Genomic DNA, 27053 nt, shown 5'->3' with positions numbered 1-27053 from the left:
AAGCTACATTACATTGCACATCTTTTTTTTTTTTTAAAAGGAATCAAATAATTACTGTGAATTGTAACACAATTTCTATGAATGACGTCTTTCTTCAAAGTCTATGAAGTATAATGTAAAATTTTTTCACATTTTCTAGGGAAGTATAAGAGTTTCTTTATGTAAAACAAATAAGATGTAATTTTGACTAGAGAAGGGCAGACTGCAGAGGGGAAAATGGTGATAAATTCTTGGGAATTGCAGAGACTGGTATTTTTTTAACATTTCTAATGATGGAGAGAAGAATCAGACAAGAGTTGTGTTTAATCTGACATATAGCAGTTTTCCAGAAGGATTTAATATCTTCTCAAGACTTCACATATATTTAAGAATTGCTGCCTTAGCTTTACTAACATCACAAATTTTCATGCCAAAATTTATTCAATGCCATTTGTTACTTATTTATTTTTTAAATAGGCTTTATGTTTTACAGCAGTTTTTGGTTCACAGCAAAATTGAATGGAAAGTACAGAGACCTCCCATATACCACCTGCCCCCCAACACACACTATTTCCCCCATTATCAACGTCTCCCACCAAAGTGGTAGATTTATTACAATTGATGACCCTACATTGATGCATCATTATCACCCAAAGTCCATAGTTTATACTAGGGTACACGCTTGGTGTTTTACATTTTATGGGTTTTAACAAATGTATAATAGCACATATCCACCGCTACAGTATCATACAGAATCGTTTCACTGCCCTAAAAATCCTCTATGCTCTGTCTATTCATTCCTCCCTCCTCCTTAACCCCTGGCAACCACTGACTTTTTAATTATCTCCAAAATTTTGCCTTTTCCAGAATGTCATATATCAATAGTTGGACTTACCCAGTATATATAGCCTTTTCAGATTGGCTTCTTTCACTTAATAATATGCATTTAAGATTCCTCCATGTCTTTTCATAATAATCGATAGCTCAGTTATTTTCAGTGCTGAATAATATTCCATTTCTGGATGTACCAAAGTTTATCCATTTATGTGCTGAAGGACATCTTGGTTGCTTCCATGTTCTGGAAATTATGAATAAAGCTACTATAAACATCCATGTGCAGGTTTTCTGTGGACATAGGTTTTCAACTCCTCTGGGTAAATACTACAGAGTGCAATTTCTGTATCATATGATAAGAGTATGCTTACCAAACTCTCTTCTAAAGTGGCTGTACCATTTGGCATTCCTCCTGGTAATGAATAAGATTTTCTGTTGCTCCATATTCTTGTCAGCATTTGGTGTTGTTAGTGTTCAGGATTTTGGCCATTCTAACCTCTGTGATTTTTCATATTACTATTACTAAGCCCAGAGAATTAAACAGCTTTCATGAATATATATAAACCAGTTTCCACATGAAAGCTGATTCCCAAAACATAGCCAGAACAAGCAAACAGAGACCCAAGAAATTGTAAGTTATTAAGATAAGCTTAGTTATTTTCTGTATGCGTGAGCTATTTTCAAGGATTTAGCAATATTTGGTAGAATAGTACATCTATTTAAAGCACTAAAGAAGAGACCAAAGTGAAATGAGTCCTGAAACCAAGGATATAAGTTTGCAAATCTTCTGAATGATGAGGGCTTTGGGTACTAGAAGGTGTACAAATTGCTTGAAGGCATGTTAATTCAATGTTTCCCCCAAACACTCTATCAAACAAATAAAATACATTAACACAATTTCTTTCACCACCAACCACAAAATTTAGGCAAACTTTGTTGATACTATACCTGCCAGGGAAGGAAACCGTGAGAACTGAAAAAAAGAGATTAGTGCTTTCTATGAAAGGGATGTGTTCACAGGGCTTGCTTTTTTGTTGCTGCTGTTGGGGATACTTAAAGGAAGCACCACATGTACACACACCCACGTGTCCTACATTCTTTCCAAATCCCTATTTTACACTCTAATGCTCTGTGTAATAAAAGCTTCCTCCATGTGGTAAAATGCTTTTTAAGCATTAATAAGTGAATTTTAGATCTTGACAGCCTGGTCTCCCTCCCTCACCTCTAAACTGTTCATGTTTTTATCTCCATTCTTGTTTAATTACTTGTCTATTTTCTCTGTATTGCTTTGGCTTTTTATTATGCATAAACTTATGTTTTATATAAAAAATTACTGATTCTCCACTACCAATATCACAAACCTCATCATGGGTAAGCAGTTTCAGACTCTCTGCAGACAGCTCAAATAAGTTTTGTGAATAAATTTCAAAATGATGCCAAGGATAGAGATTGTGAAACTTGTAGATTCATATAGTTTATAGGAAATTATATTCAGCCATTTGACTTGATATTTTAGGGTCATATTCAAAGAATAGAATAAACATTCATAAATACTACAAGTTATAAATGGTATACTCATACTTCAGCAAGTAAAAAAAATGATATTGACATCAACGTACCAAGAATTTAATATTAACAGTAACTTTGTGAGGAAGGTATTAGCATTCCCATTTTCTAATGGAAAGGACTTAGCAACAGACAGTGAATTGGGAACCTCAGTTTATATATTCAACGATTGGGTGACAATCAACTAACATACGATTACTTAGCAATGATATGCTCTAATGTCTTATTATAAAGAAGAGTTATAAATTTTAGTTTTTTGAATTAATAACAGTAAAAGTAATGATTAAGGCTTTTCATAAACCAACTTTTTAGAAGATACCATAATGTAATTTTAAAGAAGCTATACCACTCCTGAATTTTCCAACTTTCCCTTAATGAATATGAACTATTTTTACAGGAAAAAATTTTAAATAAGAAAAAATAAAAAATAATAACTGCTTTCTATCCAGTTTGTGCTGTTCAATAAAGGCACTGTCATATCATCTGCCACTTGAAGAAACTAAGTAATACACTGCACAAATGGAAGATCATCTACAATTAGAGAATTTGTTTGACTAGCAGGACCCTAGTCTGATGATGCTTGTTGAAGCACCCTAGAGCTACTGAAAGAGAATTGTGGTTTAAGAACCGCTGATGATCAAAGCTTTTACTTTGAAGGGTGTAAAATATATCACATTATAAAGTATATGTACATCTTAATTACAAAATGAAAACTTATGTACTTAACACCCAGTTAAGAACTGGAACAGGAGCATTAAAGCACCCAGGGCTCCTCCTGGATTGCATTCTCTCTTAGAAGTGATTGCCAGCCTAACTCTTATATGAATTATGCTTATGCTTTTGTTTTGCTACACATATATCTCCTAATATTATTGTTGTTTTGTTTGCTTTTAGGCTATATACAAATACCATATATATTTACACATACATACACACACCACCTTTGATAACTTAGTTTTTTATTCTTAACCTTATATTTGAGATTCATTCCTATTGACGCATGAACAGATCATTTTCATTCCTGTACAATATTCCATTGTATGGAATTACTTTGTTTTGATTCATTCTATTGGTGGTCCTTTAGGTTGTTTTCAGCTCCCTCCACCAGGTACAAATAATGCTTCCATGAACATTCTTGTATTTGTTTTCCCTGGCATATTTGCACAGGCATTTCTTTAGGGGAAAGTTATTGGTTGCAGGGTCTATATACTTTAAAATGTATTAGGTAATAAATTATTTTCCAAGATGGCTGTATCAATATATACTCCTACTACAGCTTAGTGACAGTTCTTGTTGCCCCCTCTTCTCATAAATTCATATTATTACCAGACTTGAACATTTTGTCATGTGGTATTAATTTGCATTTTCCTATTTTCTTCTAAAAGTTTTAAAGTTCTACCTTTTTCGTTTAAGTTCTTGACCCATCTTAATTTGACTTTTGTGCCTGAAGTTATATTCCTACCCATTCTTTTCAGATTTTCCTTTTATGTATCATGGTTAACAGGAATTTTCAAACAAGAGATTTTTCTCTTTTCCCTTATCTTTAACCCCACTCCTTTTGAGGAGACTCAACAACTCAAAGAATATAAACAGAGCTCCAGAGAACATACTTTAATAAGAATACAGTGAGTTTTTACTGGACAACAACGTAATGTATAAAGCTCTACTAGTTCACGAGGCCCAAAACTGTTGAAAATTTAATAATTCTGCTTTCTGTATTCTATAAAAAGCAGCCCAGATTAGATCAATAATAATGGTTTAAGAAGTTTCATACATAAGACACAACTTACAAAGTTGATGGTGTCCAACCATGAAATTATGATTACTGAATCCTTATCTAAGCAGTGGCAGCATTGAGATTTTTAAACTTGGCATTTAATATTAAATATGACATACTGGATACAGTATAAAGTATATAGTATAAGTTATAAACGATTTCAGATAGCCTGAAGCATAATGTCCAGCCTATTGAGTAGTAAGAATATATATGGCATTTTTATCAACTTTATGGAATACTTAATGACAAGAGAGACTCACCAACAGTGAGTATCTGTAACACAGATGGTCTCAGGGCTAGATTGGGCTTACATAAATGTGGATGAATGTAAAGAGGCAATACATAAGAAGAAATGCAACCGTTTACAAACATGAATAAGTATCCAATCACACAAACCATGGAATAAATGCAACTTAAAATAATAATAGCATTTTGGGGCTTCCGGGAAGATGGCGGAAGAGTAAGACACGGAGATCACCTTCCTCCCCACAGATACACCAGAAATACATCTACACGTGGAACAATTTCTACAAAACACCTACTGAATGCTGGCAGAAGACCTCAGACCTCCCAAAAGGCAAGAAACCCCTCACGTACCTGGATAGGGCAAAAGAAAAAAGAATAAACAGAGACAAAAGGATAGGGACGGGACCTGCACCAGTGGGAGGGAGCTGTGAAGGAGGAAAGGTTTCCACACACTAGAAGCCCCTTCGTGGGCGGAGGCTGCGGGTGGCGGAGGGGGAAAGCTTTGGAGCCGCAGGGGAGAGCACAGCAACAGGGGTGCGGAGGGCAAAGCGGGGAGAGATTCCCGCACAGAGGATAGGTGCTGACCGGCACTCACCAGCCCGAGAGGCTTGTCTGCTCCCCCGCCGGGGCGGGCGGGGTTGGGAGCTGAGGCTCGGGCTTCGGTTGGAGCGCAAGGAGAGGACTGGGGTCGGCAGCGTGAACGCGGCCTGAAGGGGGTTAGTGCACCATGGCTAGCCGGGAGGGAGTCCGGGGAAAAGCCTGGATCTGCCGAAGAGGCAAGAGACTTTTTCTTCCCTCTGTGAGCGAGGAGAGGGGTTTAAGAGCACTGCTTGAAGGAGCTCCAGAGACGGGCGCGAGCCGCGGCTAAAAGCGCGGACCCCAGAGATGGGCAGGAGACGCTAAGGCTGCTGCTGCCGCCACCAAGAAGCCTGTGTGCGAGCACAGGTCACTCTCCACACCTCCCTTCTGGGGAGGCTGTGCGGCCCGCCACTGCCAGGGTCCCGGGATCCAGGGACAACTTCCCCGGGAGAACGCACAGCGCGCCTCAGGTTGGCGCAACGTCACGCTGGCCTCTGCCGCCGCAGGCTCGCCCCGCACTCCGTGCCCCTCTCTCCCCCGGGCCTGAGTGAGCCAGAGCCCCCGAATCAGCGGCTCCTTTAACCCCGTCCTGTCTAAGAGAAGAACAGACGCCCTCCCGTGACCTACACGCAGAGGCGGGGCCAAATCCAAAGCTGAGCCCCTGGGAGCTGTGAGAACAAACAAGAGAAAGGGAAATCTCTTCCAGCAGCCTCAGAAGCAGCGGATTAAAGCTCCACAATCAACTTGATGTACCCTGCATCTGTGGAATACATGAATAGACAACGAATCATCCCTAATTGAGGAGGTGGACTTTGAGAGCAAGATTTATGATTTTTTCCCCTTTTCCTCTTTTTGTGAGTGTGTATGTGTATGCTTCTGTGTGAGATTTTGTCTGTATAGCTTTGCTTCCACCATTTGTCCTAGGGTTCTATCCGTCGGTTTTTTTTTTTGTTTTTTTAAATTTTTTCTTTTTTTTTGTTAATAATTATTTTTTATTTAATAACTCTATTATAGTTTATCTTACTTTATTTGATTTTACTTTATCTTCTTTCTTTCCTTTTTCCCTTCCTTCCCTCCTTCCTTCCTTCCTCCCTCCCTCCTTTCTTTCTTTCTTACTTTCTACTTCTACTAATTCTTTCTTTCTACTTTTTCTCCCTTTTATTCTGAGCTGTGTGGATGAAAGGCTCTTGGTGCTGCAGCCAGGAGTCAGTGCTGTGCCTCTGAGGTGGGAGAGCCAACTTCAGGACACTGGTCCACAAGAGACCTCCCAGCTCCACATAATATCAAACAGCGAAAATCTCCCAGAGATCTCCATCTCAACACCAGCACCCAGCTTCACTAAACGACCAGCAAGCTACAGTGCTGGATATCCTATGCCAAACAACTAGCAAGACAGGAACACAACCCTACCCATTAGCAGAGAGGCTGCCTAAAATCATAAGTCCACAGACACCTCAAAACACACCACCAGATGTGGACCTGCCCACCAGAAAGACAAGATCCAGCCTCATCCACCAGAACACAGGCACTAGTCCCCTTCACCAGGAAGCCTACACAACCCACTGAACCAACCTTAGCCCCTGGGGACAGACACCAAAAACAACGGAAACCATGAACCTGCAGGCTGCAAAAAGGAGACCCCAAACACAGTAAGATAAGCAAAATGAGAAGACAGAAAAACACACAGCAGATGAAGGAGCAAGGCAAAAACCCACCAGACCTAACAAATGAAGAGGAAATAGGCAGTCTACCTGAAAAAGAATTCAGAATAATGATAATAAAGATGATCCAAAATCTTGGAAATAGAATAGATAAAATGCAAGAAACATTTAACAAGGAACTAGAAGAACTTAAGATTAAACATTAATGATGAAAAACACAATAAATGAAATTAAAAATACTGTAGATGGGATCAATAGCAGAATAACTGAGGCAGAAGAACAGATAAGTGACCTGGAAGATAAAATAGTGGAAATAACTACTGCAGAGCAGAATAAAGAAAAAAGAATGAAAAAAAGTGAGGACAGTCTCAGAGACCTCTGGGACAACATTAAACACACCAACATTCGAATTATAGGGGTTCCAGAAGAAGAGAAAAAGAAAGGGACTGAGAAAATATTTGAAGAGATTATAGTTGAAAACTCCCCTAATATAGGAAAGGAAATAGTTAATCAAGTCCAGGAAGCACAGAGAATCCCATACAGGATAAATCCAAGGAGAAACATGCCAAGACACATATTAATCCAACTGTCAAAAATTAAATACAAAGAAAACATATTAAAAGCAGCAAGGGAAAAACAACAACTAACACACAAGGGAATCCCCATAAGGTTAACAGCTGATCTTTCAGCAGAAACTCTGCAAGCCAGAAGGGACTGCCAGGACATATTTAAAGTGATGAAGGAGAAAAACTTGCAACCAAGATTACTCTACACAGCAAAGATCTCATTCAGATTTGATGGAGAAATTAAAACCTTCACAGACAAGCAAAAGCTGAGAGAGTTCAGCACCACCGAACCATCTCTACAACAACTGCTAAAGGAACTTCTCTAGGCAAGAAACACAGGAGAAGGAAAAGACCTACAATAATGAACCCGAAACAATTAAGAAAATGGTAATAGGAACATACATACTGATAATTACCTTAAATGTAAATGAACTAAATGCTCCCACCAAAAGACACAGATTAGCTGAATGGATACAAAAACAAGACCCATATATTTGCTGTCTACCAGAGACCCACTTCAGAACTAGAGACACATACAGACTGAAAGTAAGGGGATGGAAAAAGATATTTCATGCAAATGGAAACCAAAAGAAAGCTGGAGTAGCAATTCTCATATCAGACAAAATAGACTTTAAAATAAAGACTATTAGAAGAGACAAAGAAGGACACTACATAATGATCAAGGGATTGATCCAAGAAGATATGACAATTGTACATATTTATGCACCCAACATAAAAGCACCTCAATACCTAAGGCAAATACTAACAGCCATAAAAGGGGAAATCGACAGTAACACATTCACAGTAGGGGACTTTAACACCCCACTTTGACCAATGGACAGATCATCCAAAATGAAAATAAATAAGGAAACACAAGCTTTAAATGATACATTAAACAAGATGGACTTAATTGATATTTATAGGACATTCCATCCAAAAACAACAGAATACACATTTTACTCAAGTGCTCATGGAACATTCTCCAGGATAGATCATATCTTAGGTCACAAATCAAGCCTTGGTATACTTAAGAAAATCGAAATTGTATCAAGTATCTTTTCCGACCACAACGCTATGAGAAGAGATATCAATTACAGGAAAAGATCTGTAAAAAATACAAACACATGGAGGCTAAACAATACACTACTTTAATAACGAAGTGATAACTGAAGATATCAAAGAAGAAATAAAAAAATACCTAGAAACAAATGAAAATGGAGACACAATAACCCAAAACCTATGGGATGCAGCAAAAGCAGTTCTAACAGGGAAGTTTATAGCAATACAAGCCCACCTTAAGAAACAGGAAACATCTCGAATAAACAACCTAACCTTGCACCTAAAGCAATTAGAGAAAGAAGAACAAAAAAACCCCAAAGTTAGCAGAAGGAAAGAAATCATAAAGATCAGATCAGAAATAAATGAAAAAGAGATGAAGAAAACAATAGCAAAGATCAATAAAACTAAAAGCTGGTTCTTTGAGAAGATAAACAAAATAGATAAACCATTAGCCAGACTCATCAAGAAAAAAAGGGAGAAGATTCAAATCAATAGAATTAGAAATGAAAAAGGAGAAGTAACAACTGACACTGCAGAAATACAAAAGGTCATGAGAGATTACTACAAGCAACTCTATGCCAATGAAATGGACAACCTGGAAGAAATGGACAAATTCTTAGAAATGCACAACCTGCCAAGACTGAATCAGGAAGAAATAGAAAATATGAACAGACCAATCACAAGCACTGAAATTGAAACTGTGATTAAAAATCTTCCAACAAACAAAAGCCCAAGACCAGATGGCTTCACAGGCGAATTCTATCAAACATTTAGAGAAGAGCTAACACCTATCCTTCTCAAACTCTTCCAAAATATAGCAGAGGGAGGAACACTCCCAAATTCATTCTACGAGGCCACCATCACCTTGATACCAAAACCAGACAAGGATGTCACAAAGAAAGAAAACTTTGAAGTGATGAACACAGATACAATAATCCTCAACAAAATACTAGTAAACAGAATCCAACAGCACATTAAAAGGATCATACACCATGATCAAATGGGGTGTATTCCAGGAATGCAAGGATTCTTCAATATATGCAAATCAATCAATGTGATAAACCATATTAACAAACTGAAGGAGAAAAACCATATGATCATCTCAATAGATGCAGAGAAAGCTTTTGACAAAATTCAACACCCATTTATGATAAAAACCCTGCAGAAAGTAGGCATAGAGGGAACTTTCTTCAACATAATAAAGGCCATATATGACAAACCCACAGCCAACATCATCCTCAGTGGTGAAAAACTGAAAGCATTTCCACTAAGATCAGGAAGAAGACAAGGTTGCCCACTCTCACCACTCTTATTCAACATAGTTTTGGAAGTTTTAGCCACAGCAATCAGAGAAGAAAAAGAAATAAAAGGAATCCAAATCAGAAAAGAAGAAGTAAAACTGTCACTGAAGATGACATGATAGGATACACAGAGAATCCTAAAGATGCTACCAGAAAACTACTAGAACTAATCAATGAATTTGGTAAAGTAGCAGGATACAAAATTAATGCACAGAAATCTCTGGCATTCCTATACACTAATGATGAAAAATCTGAAAGTGAAATCAAGAAAACACTCCCATTTACCATTGCAACAAAAAGAATAAAATATCTAGGTATAAACCTACCTAAGGAGACAAAAGACCTATATGCAGAAAATTATAAGACACTGATGAAAGAAATTAAGGATGATACAAATAGATGGAGAGATATACCATGTTCTTGGATTGGAAGAATCAACAGTGTGAAAATGACTCTACTACCCAAAGCAATCTACAGATTCAATGCAATCCCTATCAAACTACCCATGGTATTTTTCACAAAACTAGAACAAAAAATTTCACAATTTGTATGGAAACACAAAAGAGCCCGAAGAGCCAAAGCAATCTTGAGAATGAAAAACGGAGCTGGAGGAATCAGGCTCCCTGACTTCAGACTATACTACAAAGCTACAGTAATCAAGACAGTATGGTACTGGCACAAAAACAGAAATATAGATCAATGGAACAGGATAGAAAGCCCAGAGATAAACCCATGCACATATGGTCACCTTATCTTTGATAAGGGAGGCAGGAATGTACAGTGGAGAAAGGACAGCCTCTTCAATAAGTGGTGCTGGGAAAACTGGACAGCTACATGTAAAAGTATGAGATTAGATCACTCCCTGACACCATATACAAAAATAAGCTCAAAATGGATTAAAGACCTAAATGTAAGGCCAGAAACTATCAAACTCTTAGAGGAAAACACAGGCAGAACACTCTATGACATAAATCACAGCAAGATCCTTTTTGACCCACCTCCTAGAGAAATGGAAATAAAAACAAAAATAAAGAAATGGGACCTAATGAAACTTCAAAGCTTTTGCACAGCAAAGGAAACCATAAACAAGACCAAAATACAAGCCTCAGAATGGGAGAAAATATTTGCAAATGAAGCAACTGACAAAGGATTAATTTCCAAAAGTTATAAGCAGCTCATGCAGCTCAATAACAAAAAAGCAAACAACCCAATCCAAAAATGGGCAGAAGACCTACACAGACATTTCTCCAAAGAAGACATGGACTGCCAACAAACACATGAAAGAATGCTCAACATCAATCATTAGAGAAATGCAGATCAAAAGTACAATGAGATATCATCTCACACCAGTCAGAATGGCCATCATCAAAAAATCTACAAACAATAAATGTTGGAGAGGGTGTGGAGAAAAGGGAACACTCTTGCACTGCTGGTGGGAATATGAATTGGTACAGCCACTATGGAGAACAGTATGGAGGTTCCTTAAAAAACTAAAAATAGAACTACCATATGACCCAGCAATCCCACTACTGGGCATATACCCTGAGAAAACCATAATTCAAAAAGAGTCATGTACCAAAATGTTCATTGCAGCTCTATTTACAATAGCCCGGAGATGGAAACAACCGAAATGCCCATCATCGGATGAATGGATAAAGAAGATGTGGCACATATATACAATGGACTAATACTCAGCCATAATAAGAAACGAAATAGAGCTATTTGTAATGAGGTGGATAGACCTAGAGTCTGTCATACAGAGTGAAGTCAGAAAGAGAAAGACAAATACCGTATGCTAACACATATATATGGAATTTAAGAAAAAAAAAATGTCATGAAGAACCTAGGGGTAAGACAGGAATAAAGACACAGACCTACTAGAGAATGGACTTGAGGATATGGGGACAGGGAAGGGTAAGCTGTGACAAAGTGAGAGAGAGGCCTGGACTGATATACACTACCAAACGTAAGGTAGATAGCTAGTGTGAAGCAGCCGCATATCACAGGGAGATGTAAGAGGGAAGAGATATGGGAACATATGTATATGTATAACTGATTCACTTTGTTATAAAGAAGAAACTAACACACCATTGTAAAGCAATTATACTCCAATAAAGATGTAAAAAAAATAATAATACCATTTTGGGTGTCACAAATTAGCAAAAAATATTTTTAATAAGGCTAACCAATGCTAATGAGTGTTGTGAGATGAGCATTATCATACACTGATTTTTGGTGGTGCATACAATCCTTTTGCAGAGGTAATCTGAGGCGAACTGCACTGAAGGCTTTAAAGGTCTCCATATTCTCTTATTGAAATTTAACTTTGTGGAATATACCCTACAGAAACAATTTGAAAATTAAAAAACTTAATGTACTAACATATTCATGGCAGTGTTCTATATATACACCCATGTAGTAGCAAAAATGGAAACAGCTAAACAATGGCTAAGATACAGGTATCTACGCATATATTTATATACAAAATAGGATATTACGTAGCCATTAAAAACAGTCTGTATGTAACACTTTCACGTTTACTACATGAAGAACAAAACATAAAACTGTTTATGTTAAAAGAGGAAAAGAAGGAAAAAAATTATGCCTAAACGTTGGAAGAAAACAAAGAAACATTAAATGCCTGGTGAATATTTTCCCCTTCTTTTAAATTTCCTGATTTTTTCAAAACTAATTTTCCATAATGAGTTTGTATTGCTTGTATAATAGAAACATATAAAATATAAGCATAGTTTTATTATTAAAATTAAAATGAAAACTACTCAATGATTTTTGATATAGTGTCTATTAGCAGCAAAAGAGTACAACACACATATTATTCATTGAAGCTGTACACCAGCTTCTGACAACTCGATGACGGAGGGAATTGCTGAGCTTGTGCACAACTCACTTCTACCATGATTTCAAATAAACGTGCAAACATATGATGACAGGAAACTAAGGAAAATGCTTCCTTGCACTGAGGAAAAATCTACTCATCACTCAACCCACAGCATTTGTGCATAGTTTTTCAGATTTCAAAAGAATAAACAATAAAATGTATGCAGGTAAGAATCTAATAGCATAATTTATATAAGAGTAAGCAGTAGTGCGGTATGCTTATTTTTTTAAATTAATTTATTTTTGGCTGCATTGGGTCTTTGTTGCTGCGCACAGGCTTTCTCTAGTTGTGGTGAGCGGGGGCTATTCTCTTCGTTGTGGAGCACAGGCTCTAGGGGTGCGGGCTTCAGTAGTTGTGGCACGCGGGGGCTCAGTGGTTGTGGTACATGGGCTTATTTGCTCCACAGCATGTGGGATCTTCCCGGACCAGGGCTTGAACCCGTGTCCCCTGCATTGGCAGGCGGATTCTTAACCACTGCGCCACCAAGGAAGCCCCACAGAATTGTTTTAAAATGGCCAAAAAAGATCACTGCCAATGTAAACATGGTCAATACATCCAGGAAACTATGATTTCTACCTTCATATCAGAATGATTTCAATTTTAAAATGTGTGTTTAGTAAAGAATGAGGAAAGATAGAAAACACACAAAAGAATCTTCAAGGGCTTTTTTAATTTAAAACATATATAGCACATGAAAATAACAAATTCATATTAATACATTATATTTATATAAAACTTGTTTCAGTTAATACAGCTCATCCATTTTTGTTGTTAAATTCTACCAACTTCTTTAAAATGTTGCCTATGAAAATACCATCCAAAATGTGTCACTTTAATTTCATGAATGTTAGGTGTTATAGCTCTTTGCCTTCTTTGCCCCACACTTACACCAAAATGAATTATTTGAAAATGCTAAAATAAAGCTTTCTTAGTGGCTTAGTGGCTTTGTATTTGTATTAAAATATTTTACAACTATAAAAAGTTTAAAATAATTATATTGGTTTCCCTATATATAAATCCACATAAATATATTTGTATTGCATATTTTATTAGCTAATACAGTTTTTAAAAATATTCTACCAACTTCTTTAAAATATTTCCTATGAAAACATCATCCAAAATCTGTTTTAATTTTTATGAATGTTAGGTGTTGTATCTCCTTTCTCTCTTTGCCCCATACTTATGCCAAAACAAATTATCTGAAATGCAAATATAAATAAAATTTGGTATGCTTTCTTAGCTGTTTTGTATCTTGTATTAAGATATTTTACAAGTATAAAAGTTAAAAATTTTATTGGTTTTCCTGTATATATTATATATATGTAATCTTCTACCTACTGTAAGTGAACTAATCTACAGAATTTAGTCATTTTGTTATCTCAAATGTAGAGGTCCAAAAAATCAGGGGATTACAAAAATTTCAAGGTGATTAAAGCAGATGCACATTAAAATACTACAGCTATGGCATATTTAACATCCATCAATCAAAGAAAGAGAGTGTTTATCTTTCCATTTGGCAACAATATCTTCAAGATAACTATTTACCACTTTTCAAAGCACTACTATCAGGTAGATTTTATACTGGGAGAGAGGATCTATAAAACATTACTGTCCTCATCCAAAACCAAAAATAAATAAAGGACTTTAAAATACATTAATTATGAAAGATGATGACCAGAAAAAATGACTATGTCCAATGAGCTTACAGGGCTTCAAGATGAGAATGCCTTTGCTTCATTCAAGATCTAGAATCTTCAAATTTCATTTGATAAATTTAACTGGATTTTCATTTCTGATTATGTTTAACCCCTACATTTGGCTGTGTACTGTAACAACTTTTATCTTACTTGGATAGTAAAAGAAAAACCACTGAATTCTAAAGACAGATTAATAATCTGTTGAACTCAAATTGAGAACTAATCAGTGAAAAATACTTATCTGGCTTGGTAGATAAATTTAAAGAGATTGAAAACATTACAAAATAAGCTGTTTTTTAAAATATCTAACCTGAAATGATGAAAAAGTTTTTAAAAGCTATTAAAGATCTTTCCTGAGGGCTACTAAAAGCAAAAACAACCTTAATAAACACATGGTTACAAATTTCCTCAGAGAGGTAAAGAGGTTGTGATCAGTATCAGGATCTTAAGGAAGTGTCATTTCAGAGACTGCATTAGTCTCTTCTAAGTGGTTTAAAGAGTCTGAGCTGGTACATCCTGGAACTAAGGAAAATCCGAAGCAATTCACCTAGTGGGATACCAAAAGGACTTACATATCCTTGATTTATTCAATTTCATTGTTCTTTTACATATATTTTTCTTCTTTAAAACTTTAAGATGATTTACTCATTTATATGACAAGCTTAATAAGGCTGACATTCAATGGAAAACAATGAAATAATTTACCTTTTAGCAATTAGAAAAATTTAAATCATTTTTATTATCTTCTTTTTAAGGGTCCCTTATTAAAGCTTGTGAATTTTATTAATGTAAATAAACTAAAGTGATTGTTTTTTATGCACCTCTTTGCACCACAGTGTAAAGGGTAGTCTCGTTAGCAGTTAACCTTTAACACTCTGTACATACTATTCTGAAACACTGTGGTGAAGTACGGCCTCTCATCCTTGAGCAAGACGCTACATAAGGGAGGGTTAGCTGAGTTGGAAGGGTCTTCCACATCCCAAATTTCAAGCATACTGCAACCAGGCCTGAAAAAAACAGGCACATATATCTGTATTAAAAATGCATTCATATCTAGAAGAAATATAATTATAAAATATCTCCTAGATTTTTAGAGACTAATTTAATAAATTAAAGATTTAAAAGCATCATTTCAAAAAACGTAAGTTTAAAATTTAGAGATAATAAAATGAAGGTACGCTGCATTTTCGTGTTCCACTTAGTGAAATAACTAATATATTATTGAATCAAATAATAAGGGCTCAATGCACATTCAGAAATATATATTTAAAAATCTACTTTCAAAGTAAAATATAAATGAATATTCTAACTGGTATTGCCATCCAAACATAAGGCCCATTTATAGCAGAATGAGACAAATTAAAGGAAAGTTAATCTAATTCCTGATGAAATTCATATTTCATATTTTTGAGCTTAAATTGACTTGGATTAGCATGAAAACATATATAGTCCAAAGCAGGGAAAAGAAGCTCTTCTGCCAACTTTATTCTCCTCAACTCTTTCCCTTCTGAATGGATTGAATGAAATAATACTTCTCACTAGTCAACAACCTGGCATGAGAGTCATTAAAGGGAAGAAGTCAGGCAAAACTGGTTTCTAATTTTTTAACAGCTATATTGAGGTATAATTTATGTACGATAAAATTCACCCATTTTATGTGTAAAGTTTGATAAGTATGGGCAAATGTGTATAGGTGTGTGAGCACCATCATAATCATAACACAGGGAATTTCCATCACCCCAACAAGTTCCCTTGTAGCAGCCTTTTAGAGTCAGTCCTCTCCCCCAAATATAAACCTAGGCAAGCACTGCACCCTTCTGCACTATAGTATTGCCTTTTTTAGAATATGCTAGATAATGCATATCTAGCATATATTACATACATGGTTACTCACATGGTAACATTGCTATCCTTTCTCCTTCAACCTTTCCTTCATGTATCTGTATTTACAATGCATCTCTTACAGAAGGACATAGTTGGGTTTTGCTTTTGTATTCAGTCTGTCAATCTCCGACATTTGATTGGAGTGTTTAGTCCCCATGCACATTTGCAAGTACTGATATGGTTTGATTTAGGGTTGCCACTTTCCTGTTTTTCTTCTGTTTGTTTCGTATCTTTTTTGATCATCTGTTTCTTTCTTGATTTCTTTTATGTAAAGCAAAAAGGTTTTATTATACCATTCAATTCATCTACTGGCTTATTTGAGTTTTTTCGTTTTGTTTTTTGCTTTTGCATTTTTCAAGTGGTTTGCTCTAGGGATTACAACAGACATCTTCAATGTATCACAATTTACTTTACATTAAAATTGGATTATTTCCAAGGAGGTGTGCCAAGAAGGTGGAGTAGGAAGGCCCTGAGCTCACCCCCTCCCATGGGCACACTAAAATTACAACTATTTACAGAGTAACTATTGATGAGAAAGACCAGAATCTAGCAGAAAAGATCTTATACAACTAAAGATATAAAGAAAGAACCACAATGAGACAGGTAAGCGGGGCAGAGGTGTGGTAATAGTCAAGACTCATCATATACCCAGGTGGGTGACCCATAGATGGGAGGATAATTACAATTGCAGAGGTTCTCCCCAAAGAGTGAAGGATCAGAGCCCCACTTTGGGCTTGGGGTCCTATATCAGGAAGATGAGCCTCCAGGATATTCAGCTTTGAAGGCAAGCAGGGTTTACTTTTGGGAAAGACAGAGGGCTGTGGGAAAGAGAATCCACTCTTAAAGGGTGTACACAAAATCTCATACACTACAGGACCCAGGGTAGAAGCAGTAATCTGAAAGGAGCCTGGGTCAGACCTTCCTGCTGATCTTGGAGAGTCACCCAGAGAGGCAGGAGGCAACTGGAGCTCACCCTGGGGACGTAGATGCTGGTAGCAGCTATTCTGGGGAGCTTGTTCTACCACGTGGACACTGGTGCTGGTAAGTGCCATCGTGGAATTCTTCCTCTAGCTTATCAGCATGGGACCTGTCCCGACCCACCATCCTGTGAGTACCAGTACTGAGAAGACTCAGATCAAGCAGCTAGCTTGACACAGCCCCATCCACCAGCAGGCCAACATCAGCTTTGCTACACCCTGGAACCTATAGCCAGGTGCCTCATGATCTGGCTCCACCCACCACTGGCCAGTAGCCTCCACACAAGGTAGGGCCTGGCAACGAACAGGACTGGGGGCCAGCCACATCTACCTGACCATCCATAGTTCTCAGCCTGCCACAACAGAAGGGCCTGCGCAGCTGACACAGGGGGCAACCCTAGAGCATATAGCTCTGGTGACCAGAGGGGAGTGCACTTCTGGAACCCACAGGATGTCTCCTACAGAAGGTCACTTCACCAAGATTGGGAAGTGTAACCAAACTACCAAATACATAGAAATAATAACGGCAAATTAGGCAAAATGAGATGACAGAGAAATACGTTCCAAAGGAAAAAGATAAAAACCCTGGAAGAAGAATTAAGTGCAGTAGAGATAAGTAATTTCAAATAAAAAGTTCATGGTAATGATCACAAAGATGCTCAAAGAACTTGGGAGAAAAATGGATGAACACAGTGAGAAGTTTAACAACGAGATAGGAAATATAAAGAACCACCAAACAGCTGAATAATACAATAAGTGAAATAAAAAAAAAACATACTACAAGGAATCAACAGTAGATTAGATGATACAGAGGAATGGATCAGTGAACTGGAAGACAGAGCTGTGGATGTCACTGATGCTGAACAGAAAAAAAGAAAAAAAAATTACTGAGGACAGTTTAAGAGACCTCTGAGACAACATCAAGCATACTAACATTCTCATTTTAGGGGTCCCAGAAGGAGGAGAGAGAGAAAAAGGGGCAGAGAACATATGTGAAGACACAATAGCTGAAAATTTCCCTAACCTGTGAAAGGAAACAGACTTCCAGGTACACAGAGAGTCCCAAACAGGATTAACCTGAAAAGTCCACACCAAGACACATTGTAATTAGAATGACAAAAATTAAACATAAAGAGAGATTCTTAAAAGCAGCAAGGGAAAAGCAACAAGTTACCTACAGGTTTTGAGCTATTATGAATAAAACTGCTCTGACACTCTTTCTAGAGAGATGGGGTTTTTTTGTTTGTTTGTTTGTTTGTTTTGCGGTACGCGGGCCTCTCACTGTTGTGGCCTCTCCCGTTGCGAAGCACAGACTCCGGACACGCAGGCTCAGCGGCCATGGCTCACAGGCCCAGCTGCTCCGCGGCATGTGGGATCTTCCCAGACCGGGGCACGAACCCGTGTCCCCTGCATCAGCAGGCGGACTCTCAACCACTGCGCCACCAGGGAAGCCCTAGAGAGATGTTTTAATTTCTCTTATTTAAATTCTTTGGAATGGAACTGCTGAGTAATAAGGTAGATGTGTGCTTAAAATTTTTTAAGATTCCTCCAAATAGTTCTCCAAAGTGGTTGTATCATGTTCACTCCCCTTAGCAATGTCAGAGATTTACAATTATTCTGTATCCTCTCCAATGTATGGTATTTTAGTTTTAAAAATTGTATTTATCGGTCAGTCACACATTTTCTTTGGTGAATTATGTCTTTCCAAGTCTTTTGCCCATTTTCAATTGTACGGTCATTTTATTATTAATTTATAGAATTTCTTTATATGAACTATATTTATAAGTCCTTTATCAGATATATGCTTTCAAATATTTTCTTCTAGTCTGTGGCTTGCCTTATCATTTTCCTAATGTCTTTTTGGTGAAAATATTTCAATTTTGATATATACAATTTATTGATTTTTTAAATCGTTAGTACTCTGTGTTCTAAGAAATCTTTACAATTTTAGCTCTTACATTTAGTTCTATAATCCACATAAAGTTAATTTTTGTATATGGTGTAGTATGGGTCATGGTTTAATTTTTTTCTGTACATTATATCCAGTTAGATCAGCAATATTGTTAAAAGACCCCTTTTTCCATTCAAGTAAAAAATAGTGTTTTAAAATTTTCTTTGTGGTTTTTTTCCTTTGACCCATAAATTACCCATAAGTTTACTGCCTAATTTCCAAATATGCATGGATTTACTAGGTATCTGTTTATTATTGTTTTCTATTTTAATTCTGTATGATTTAAAACCTTTTAAACATATTGAAACCATTTTACAGCCCAGCATATGTTATCTCTTGGTGAACATTCCACATGCCCTTTAAAAGAATGTGTATTCCACAGCTGTTTCCTGTAGTGTTCAATAAATGTCAGTTGGGTCAGGTTATTTGATACTATTTGTTGTTCATCTCTTTTATATGCTTACTGACTTTTTATCTACTTTTCCTAGTAGGGGAAAAAAATGTTAACTTTTCCAACTATAATTAAAGCCTTGCTTATTTTTTCTTTTAGTTCTACACATTTTTATTTTTTGTGCTTTGAAGCTCTGTTTAGAGGTATGCATATTTAAAACTGTTAGATATTTTTGATGAATTAATCCTTTTGTCATCATAAAATGTCCATCTTTATTTGTGACAATATGCCCTGTTTTGAAGTATGTTTTGTCTTAAGCTTTAAATTAATATGATACGCATATACATTATGATATTTCTGTTTCTTCTTTTGCAAGATGCCGTTTCTTCCTATACACATTTATTAGATCTTAAAAATAGATACAAAAATTAGCTACTAAAATTTACGAACTTAGCTCTTCAAAATCTGTTATAGCCAATTCTTAATTATCCATAGGAGAAATGAAAATTCTTAATGCTAAAATTAATATAACTAAGGACTTCTTAAATCAAGGAGACTAAACAAAGGTCTCAAGATATCCATTACACATCTTAGAATTTTATGTATTATTAGAGATTCAAAATTTAGAAATGAAAAAATGTTAATTAGAAACGTTTTCTTATTATGTCCTTTTGAGTTACGTGAAACTTTTCTTATGAGTCTTATAAATCCAATGTAAATCAGCTGTAGTAGCAGAATGCTAATATCTCACTTGGTTGTAAATTCAAATCTGTATTTCAGACATCTAATAAAAGTTATCAAAAAAATTTGAAGATTATGGAAAAAAGCTACATTTAAGATGTTAAATTAAAATGAAAAAATTAGGATAGCAAAATATACTATACTTTTAAAAAAATTACATTATGCTTAAACAATAGTATAATTTAAATTTCCTACATGAAATAATTTTAAATAAAATACCAGGGCAACAATTTAATGGAATTAATTTAAAATAAAAATTTTTAAAGAATCAGGACTGCTATAATAAAGTAAAACATTTGTTGTTTTAAAATATACCATATCATATACCACAGGACTCATACTCACTTAGTTCTTACAACACACCACGCCTCTTCTAAAATGTAGTAATTCACATGTAACTCCACCAACTTATCTCTCACTTCTTTTGCAGATTTTCGACTATATGCAGAATAAACTATTTTTGTCCGAGCTCTTTAAATTCAAACAAGTTAAAAAATTTTTAAATAAATGATAATAGATTTGTTACCAAATTAAAACCTCAATGCTTACTGGATGGAGCATTGATTATATATGACCCCAAATAGCATGAATTATTTTGGGAATAGCAATTGCCACATATCTATTTATATTTTGCATGTGCTTAAACTTACAGCAATTTGATTTTTGCAGGTACTGCTTATTAGTGTATAAACCAGTTTAGAGTCTAGAGGTAGGTAGCAGTATAATAGTTCAGAATATAAAATTTGCTTTGCATAATTCATAAAATAATCTGGAACAAATTCAGATAGAGGCTAAAAATAGTGAAAATATAGATTTCAGTAGATAATTTCATTCATAGAAACTCTGAAAAGCATATGAGTTGAAGCTGAATGTAGCAAATAGAACAATTAGACAGTGGGCATCTAGGGTAGTAGTCATGTAGAGAAAGCAACTTAACAGAAGCTTGAGAGACAAGGATGCTTACCAAAATATGGTACAACAGATGGTTTAGCCCTAAATGGGGTTTTTTATAAAATCCTGAACAAATTATCAATTATGCATTAGACTTTTCTTAGGATTTCAAGCATACAGAATGCCCAATCTCCACAACCAAACATAAAACTTTAAATAATTTAAAATATTACCTCTAACAATAAGCCAAAAATACATTAAAAGGAAATGATTACCCAATTACTAGAATGATTAAAATAATTTTTAAAAGTCAGTCATTTAAGGAAAACAAAACTTTCAGACCTCAGTGGAAGCTAGAGTTCCCATAATCAGCTAGGAAAAGAGCACCCCAAAGTTTCATAAAAGCATTTAATATAGCAAATTTCATGTACCTTTTCTATCTGTTAAAAAAGGCTAATCATTGGCCACAAGTAAGATGAAGAATGGTTTCTTAAACCAGGCAGAGGGGCTGTGGAATCTAGAACAGGGGTTGGCAAACTATGGCCATGAGCCAAATCTATCCCCACTCTTATTACTATTACTTAGGAGTTTCACTGGAACACACACCCACATAAACACACAGAGGCTAGTCATAAATGTGACATATTTTTCACTTTGAGAAAAACTGGGTGTTGCTTCTTTCAGTTTTCAGAGGTTTATTAAGGTTACTTTAAGTCAACAGGTACGTATTGTAAGTTCTGAATGGTTATTATTCTTTAACTTCTAGCACAAATATGAGGATAAGAGTGATTGTGTGTGTGTGTGTGCATGTGTGTATAAAAATTTCCCTATTCCTATGAGTCAGGAGAAGTCGTTAGTGTGTCTGGTTGAAGTATTCTATCAGTTGCCCACCTCAAGCCTGCATCCTCATAATGTGGGTGATTCACAATGGGGTGAAGAGTGGAGAGCTTGACACTTGCCATTGTAGGCATGGCACCAGCAAAAACAGCATCTGGAAAACAAGATTATATTCCTTAACAACATGTTTTAAAGAAAACCAAAAGTTACCTATCTGTAATATTTGAACCCAGATTAAGAAAGATGAAGTACATTTAAATAATAATCATTGGCAGCATTCTTTTTCTTCGCTTAATATTTACTGATGGTCTACACAATAGCCAACTTTCATTAAATGTTATCTTGGTGCCAGGAACTGCTAAATACTTTTACTAGGATTATAGAATTTAATTTGCACAGCTTTGAGGTGGGTTCTATGTATTCTTATTTTGTACATCAGGAAGCTGAGACACAGCAAAGTTAATTAAGTGACTTGCCCAAGACTGCACAGCTAGAAAGTATCAGGGCCTACCCTCTTAGCCACTTCACTACAGCATACTACCATGTTCAAGCGCTATACTAAGAGACAGCACTACAAAGACACACAGGACTGGAAAGAATTGTAAAATTTGATATCTTGTTCCAATAGTTTAAAGTTCTAGGAACTGGGAGACTATTATAAAGGGCAAGTCTTATGGTACATGTTTTAAAGTGACTTTTGTGGGTTGTGAACTGTAATCTTGAGAACTTTCCAGATGAAAGCATTGTTTTCTTCCCTCAGATCACCTTTAAATATTCATAAATAAGTTTTCTTAGTTTCTGTTTGACTTTATAAATGTATACATTTCATCAAACCATTTCATTACTTGTTAGTAGTACTTTCTGAAGTAATAGCTTGTATAAATGTATTGCCTTTTGGTTATAACTAGTCTTACACCAAAATCTACTGTCTGGCTTCAGTTTTAGTTCTGTCTCTTGGGAGACAAAAAGACCAAACGCTTACTTCCTGGCACTCGTGTACAATAAATGATTACATGATTAGCAAGGTTATCGTCATTTTTAATCAGCACAGTAAAATCACTAATAAGAACAAGGCATATTATTCAGATCTACTGTAAATAATTGAATGTTTACTTTCAAATGTAATTAAGCATTCTAAATGTAACTTTGGAGACTTCCCTGGTGGTGCAGTGGTTAGAAGTCTGCCTGCCAATGCGGGGGACCATGGGTTCGAGCCCTGGTCCGGGAAGATCCCACATGCCACAGAGTAACTAAGCCTGTGCGCCACGACTGCTGAGCCTGCGCTCTAGAGCCTGTGAGCCACAGCTGCTGAAGCCCACGTGCCTAGAGCCCATGCTCCGCAACAACAGAAGCCACTGCAATGAGAAGCCCGTGCACTGCAACGAAGAGTAGCCTCTGCTCACTGCAACTAGAAAAAGCCCACATGCAGCAACAAAGACCCAATGCAGCCAAAAATAAATAAATAAATGGATACATTTATTTAAAAATAAATAAGTAAATAAATAAATATAACTTTGCATGAATATCTCTTTATATGCCTTAAATTTGAAAATACATAAATAAATTGAAGTAGATGTGTATTTATTATTGTAAGATTCAATAATTAATGATGAAAAGCTCTTAGGCTAGAGCAGTGGTTCTCAACCAGAAGTGATTTTGTTTCCTAGAGACACTGACAACTTCTGGAGATATATCTGGTTAGCACACTGTGGGGGGAGAGGGGCTACTGACATCTACGGGTAGAAGGAAGGAATGCTGCTCAATATGCTGCCAATGCACAGGGTAGCCCCAAATATCAACAGTGCCAAGCTTGAGAAACTCTGGGCTAGAAGGACCCAAAGCTCAGGGCCAGGGTCATCCAGAAGAAACTAGGTAAGCCTGTCCAGCAAGAACTGGAACCACTGAGAAGCAACCATCTATGAAACAGAGAGAAGGGGAGAGAGAATACTCCCCAAATGCTTCTTTCCTCTTGGGGGCAAAGTAAACATGAGTGTGACAGGGAAACAATAGGATCTTTTCTATAATATATTTAAATCTCCACTTAGCTTACCGCATGTATTAGAAAAAAATTATCCCTTTGACTTGACAGAGCCTCACTAATACATACATGACTTGGTAAGTGGACCACAGGCTGGATATCAGTTCCCACTTGTCCTCCCAACTGAGCACCTTTGTGCTGTGTACAAATTATACAACCTTACATGGTAGACCTGAATGTAAGCTCTAGTTCCACCTTTACTATAGAATTTAATAACCCATGTGGTAACCATGACAGGACTCATAATACAGCGATGAGAAAGATTGGTAAGATCAAAGAAGAGGCAAAAATGAGGTAGGAGTTTGTGAGAGTTATCTCAGAAGGGTAAGTTGCCAAACATAGGCTCTCTCTGCCAAGAACCCAAGACAAACACTGGAACAAAGAAAGACACAAGCAAACATGGAAAGAGCAGGTATCTTTTAAAGCTTTGGAAAAACAGCTGTAAGTGGGGAGGGGCAAGGGAGAGTAAAGGGACTAGCTACCTTGTACTACTGTACTACAGGGAAAAAGTCAGTAAAGTGTTAATTCAAAAATTCTGATTAAACTAACCCGGAAGCTCTAAGTGATGAGGCACTGTCACCTACACCCTTTGAAAGCCATAGGCCAAATATCTGAGTTGAAGTTCATAAGAGTTTACCTTAATGATAGCTAGTTAGTAAAATGATGACTACCAAATAAGAGATAAGAAGAAACTGGCTCAAGGAGTCACAGGATAAATTTAAATAAACCATAGTGAAGAACTTGTGCCAGAAAAAAATTATGAAACGTCAAAAATTGTCTAGGACAAGACTATAGGTTACTTACAGAAAATAATGTACAATATATTTATCCTCTGGAAAGGTATTTAAAAGTGAAATAAATATCAATCTGCTTGAGGTGGTTTTGGACAAAGATAGCAAGAAAAGAAGATAAGCTAAAAGAATATTTTAAAGTATTTAAAAATAGCATGTATACTCATCTTTTTGAGATGAATTAGTGAAGAAAACAGAATATCCAAGATTTTAACTCTTCTCCATGTGACTGGTTTTACAGACATGGAGCAGAGAGTAGGCACTGAATGGAAGTGAAGGGAGGGGTATTGTTAACCTCCCCAGTCAAAACTATCTTCTCCAGTGGCCTGTCACAAGGTGTGAAAGTTGTCATTAAAGGTTTTTTTTTTTTTCTTTGAGGTGTCACTGTTATGGTTAAAATACAATAATCTCAGAGTTATAGCACATAACTTGTGGACAATCAATAACTCTTAAAGTCAGTTAAAATTCTTTTCGACAGGTACCTAGGAGGGGTTTAAAGATGACACAAAACCACCTTTTAAAAAGGTTTGATTTGGTGAACACTGCAATTACCATGCTCAAAATCTGTGAAGGTATGAATGCATATGTATTTTAAATTTTTATATATATACACACATACACATATATATGAAATGATAACTGTACAATATATGCAAATGTATAATGACATATAATAATAACGTGTGTGCGTGAGTGTGTGCTAGCTATACGTATAACCAAACAGCTACATACCCGGTCTGATATTGTGTTTGATCCACTGTATCAGTTCTTCCTGGGGCAAATTATTAAATTCTCCTATTATGTTCCATTGATTATGGAGGTTTGTACAACCTTGTATTGACATCACTGTTAGAATGCCAAAGATAACATTCTCAAAACGAACTCTCCGAAAAAGCCAGCCAAAGAGCTGAAATGAAAGAAACCAATTATTTATAATTCTTATATGAAGGAGGCTTTTGGGTCAATAATAAATTACCACCTTTCTACCTAAACCAAGGTGGATTACCATTTGATACTAACAATATACAGAATATAATAATCATCACCTATTGTTTAAAAACAGCAAATATTTTGGAATTGGAGTCCAGTTAAAAATGGAGCTTTCTGGGCTTCCCCGGTGGCACAGCGGTTGGGAGTCCGCCTGCCAATGCAGGGGACACGGGTTCGTGCCCCAGTCCGGGAAGATCCCACATGCCACAGAGCGGCTGGGCCCGTGAGCCATGGCCGCTGAGCCTGCGCGTCCGGAGCCTCTGCTCTGCAACAGGAGAGGCCACAACAGTGAGAGGCCCGCGTACCGCAAAAAAAAAAAAAAAAAAAAAAAAAAAAAAGAGCTTTCTTTCCTCTTAAAAGAAATAAAGAAGGAATACCTGATCCTTCTGGTACTGATTTACTACCAGGAATTAAGATTAGCAAATCACAATTCTGAAACATCCTGGAACTAAATCCATAACATCTGGCTGCCTTTTATGGACATCTTGAATAACTAGGGAAACCTCATTAGTACTGACAAGTATATTCCTCTCAGGAATATAAGCATTATGATATTCTAAGGCAAGACACTTACAATCAAAACTAAATAAGGTGTCTCTAGAAGTAACTTGGTCCCAAAATTCTAGCTACTTTGTCTAGCTCTTTTGCATACAGTAACAGAACCCCAGAATTGACAATTTTCCCCCACGAATTATCCAAGCCCAACAAGACAACACTAGAGCAATTACGCTGCATCTTCTCTAGTATTACAAGAGCACTTGAGGATAGTTTTGACGGGCCAAGAATCTCTTACACTGACCTGAACTTCAAAAAACTATATTTGTGGAGAGGATACTAATAGAGGGGAAAGTCATAGAATTATCAGCTAAAATCTAGGAATAATTTTCAAAGCTACCTGAATTTACTTTTCTTACTCTATAATGAATCATGAACTAACATTTTACATCATTTAAGATAAAAACACCTAGTGTTTTTATGTTTTGGATTACTCAGCAAAGCCATGGTAACTACACCGTAGTTGCTGTAGTGTTATAGTGTAGTTATACAAGAATGAATACCTTACCCGCCGAGAGCATATCAAGGAAGCCATAACACACATGTGAGGTGTCAAAAAGAGCTTCAGCCTCATAATTAAAATGGCAAGGGAAGCAAATGCAAACAACTGCAATATGTGAAAAATTAGCTATAAAAACACAAAACAAAATTACATTTTCACTTTATATGTTTTTTAATTAATATATGTAAAATAAAGTATATTAAAACTATTATTCACTAGGACAAGGATCTTTTAAGTTATTAATAAGTCTACTAATATTTATTCATTCATTCAACAAAGATTTATCAAATGCCTGCTATATGCCAGGTGCTGTTCTGGATGCTTTGGATATAGTAGTGAAC

The 27053-nt window shown here is 36.3% G+C and overlaps 1 protein-coding gene across 1 annotated transcript in view; it reads right to left on the bottom strand.

The window, feature by feature from the left end:
- Window positions 1-13128: 13128 nt before the first annotated feature.
- The window catches only part of DPY19L2 (dpy-19 like 2), an 89502-nt gene continuing 75577 nt past the window's right edge, over window positions 13129-27053 (bottom strand). The window contains exons 18-22 of the mRNA XM_004269911.3: window positions 26719-26838; window positions 25398-25572; window positions 21891-21990; window positions 20454-20579; window positions 13129-15171 (exon numbers count right to left, since the gene is read on the bottom strand). Coding sequence (XP_004269959.1) covers window positions 15018-15171; window positions 20454-20579; window positions 21891-21990; window positions 25398-25572; window positions 26719-26838 — 675 coding nt within the window. The 3' untranslated portion in view covers window positions 13129-15017. The remainder of the gene's footprint in view (window positions 15172-20453; window positions 20580-21890; window positions 21991-25397; window positions 25573-26718; window positions 26839-27053) is intronic.

Source organism: Orcinus orca, chromosome 9, assembly GCF_937001465.1.
Source record: "Orcinus orca chromosome 9, mOrcOrc1.1, whole genome shotgun sequence".
NCBI classification, from domain to species: Eukaryota; Metazoa; Chordata; class Mammalia; order Artiodactyla; family Delphinidae; genus Orcinus; species Orcinus orca.
The sequence above is the reverse complement of the archived record's forward strand: the minus strand, read 5'-3'. Positions and strand labels throughout refer to the sequence as shown.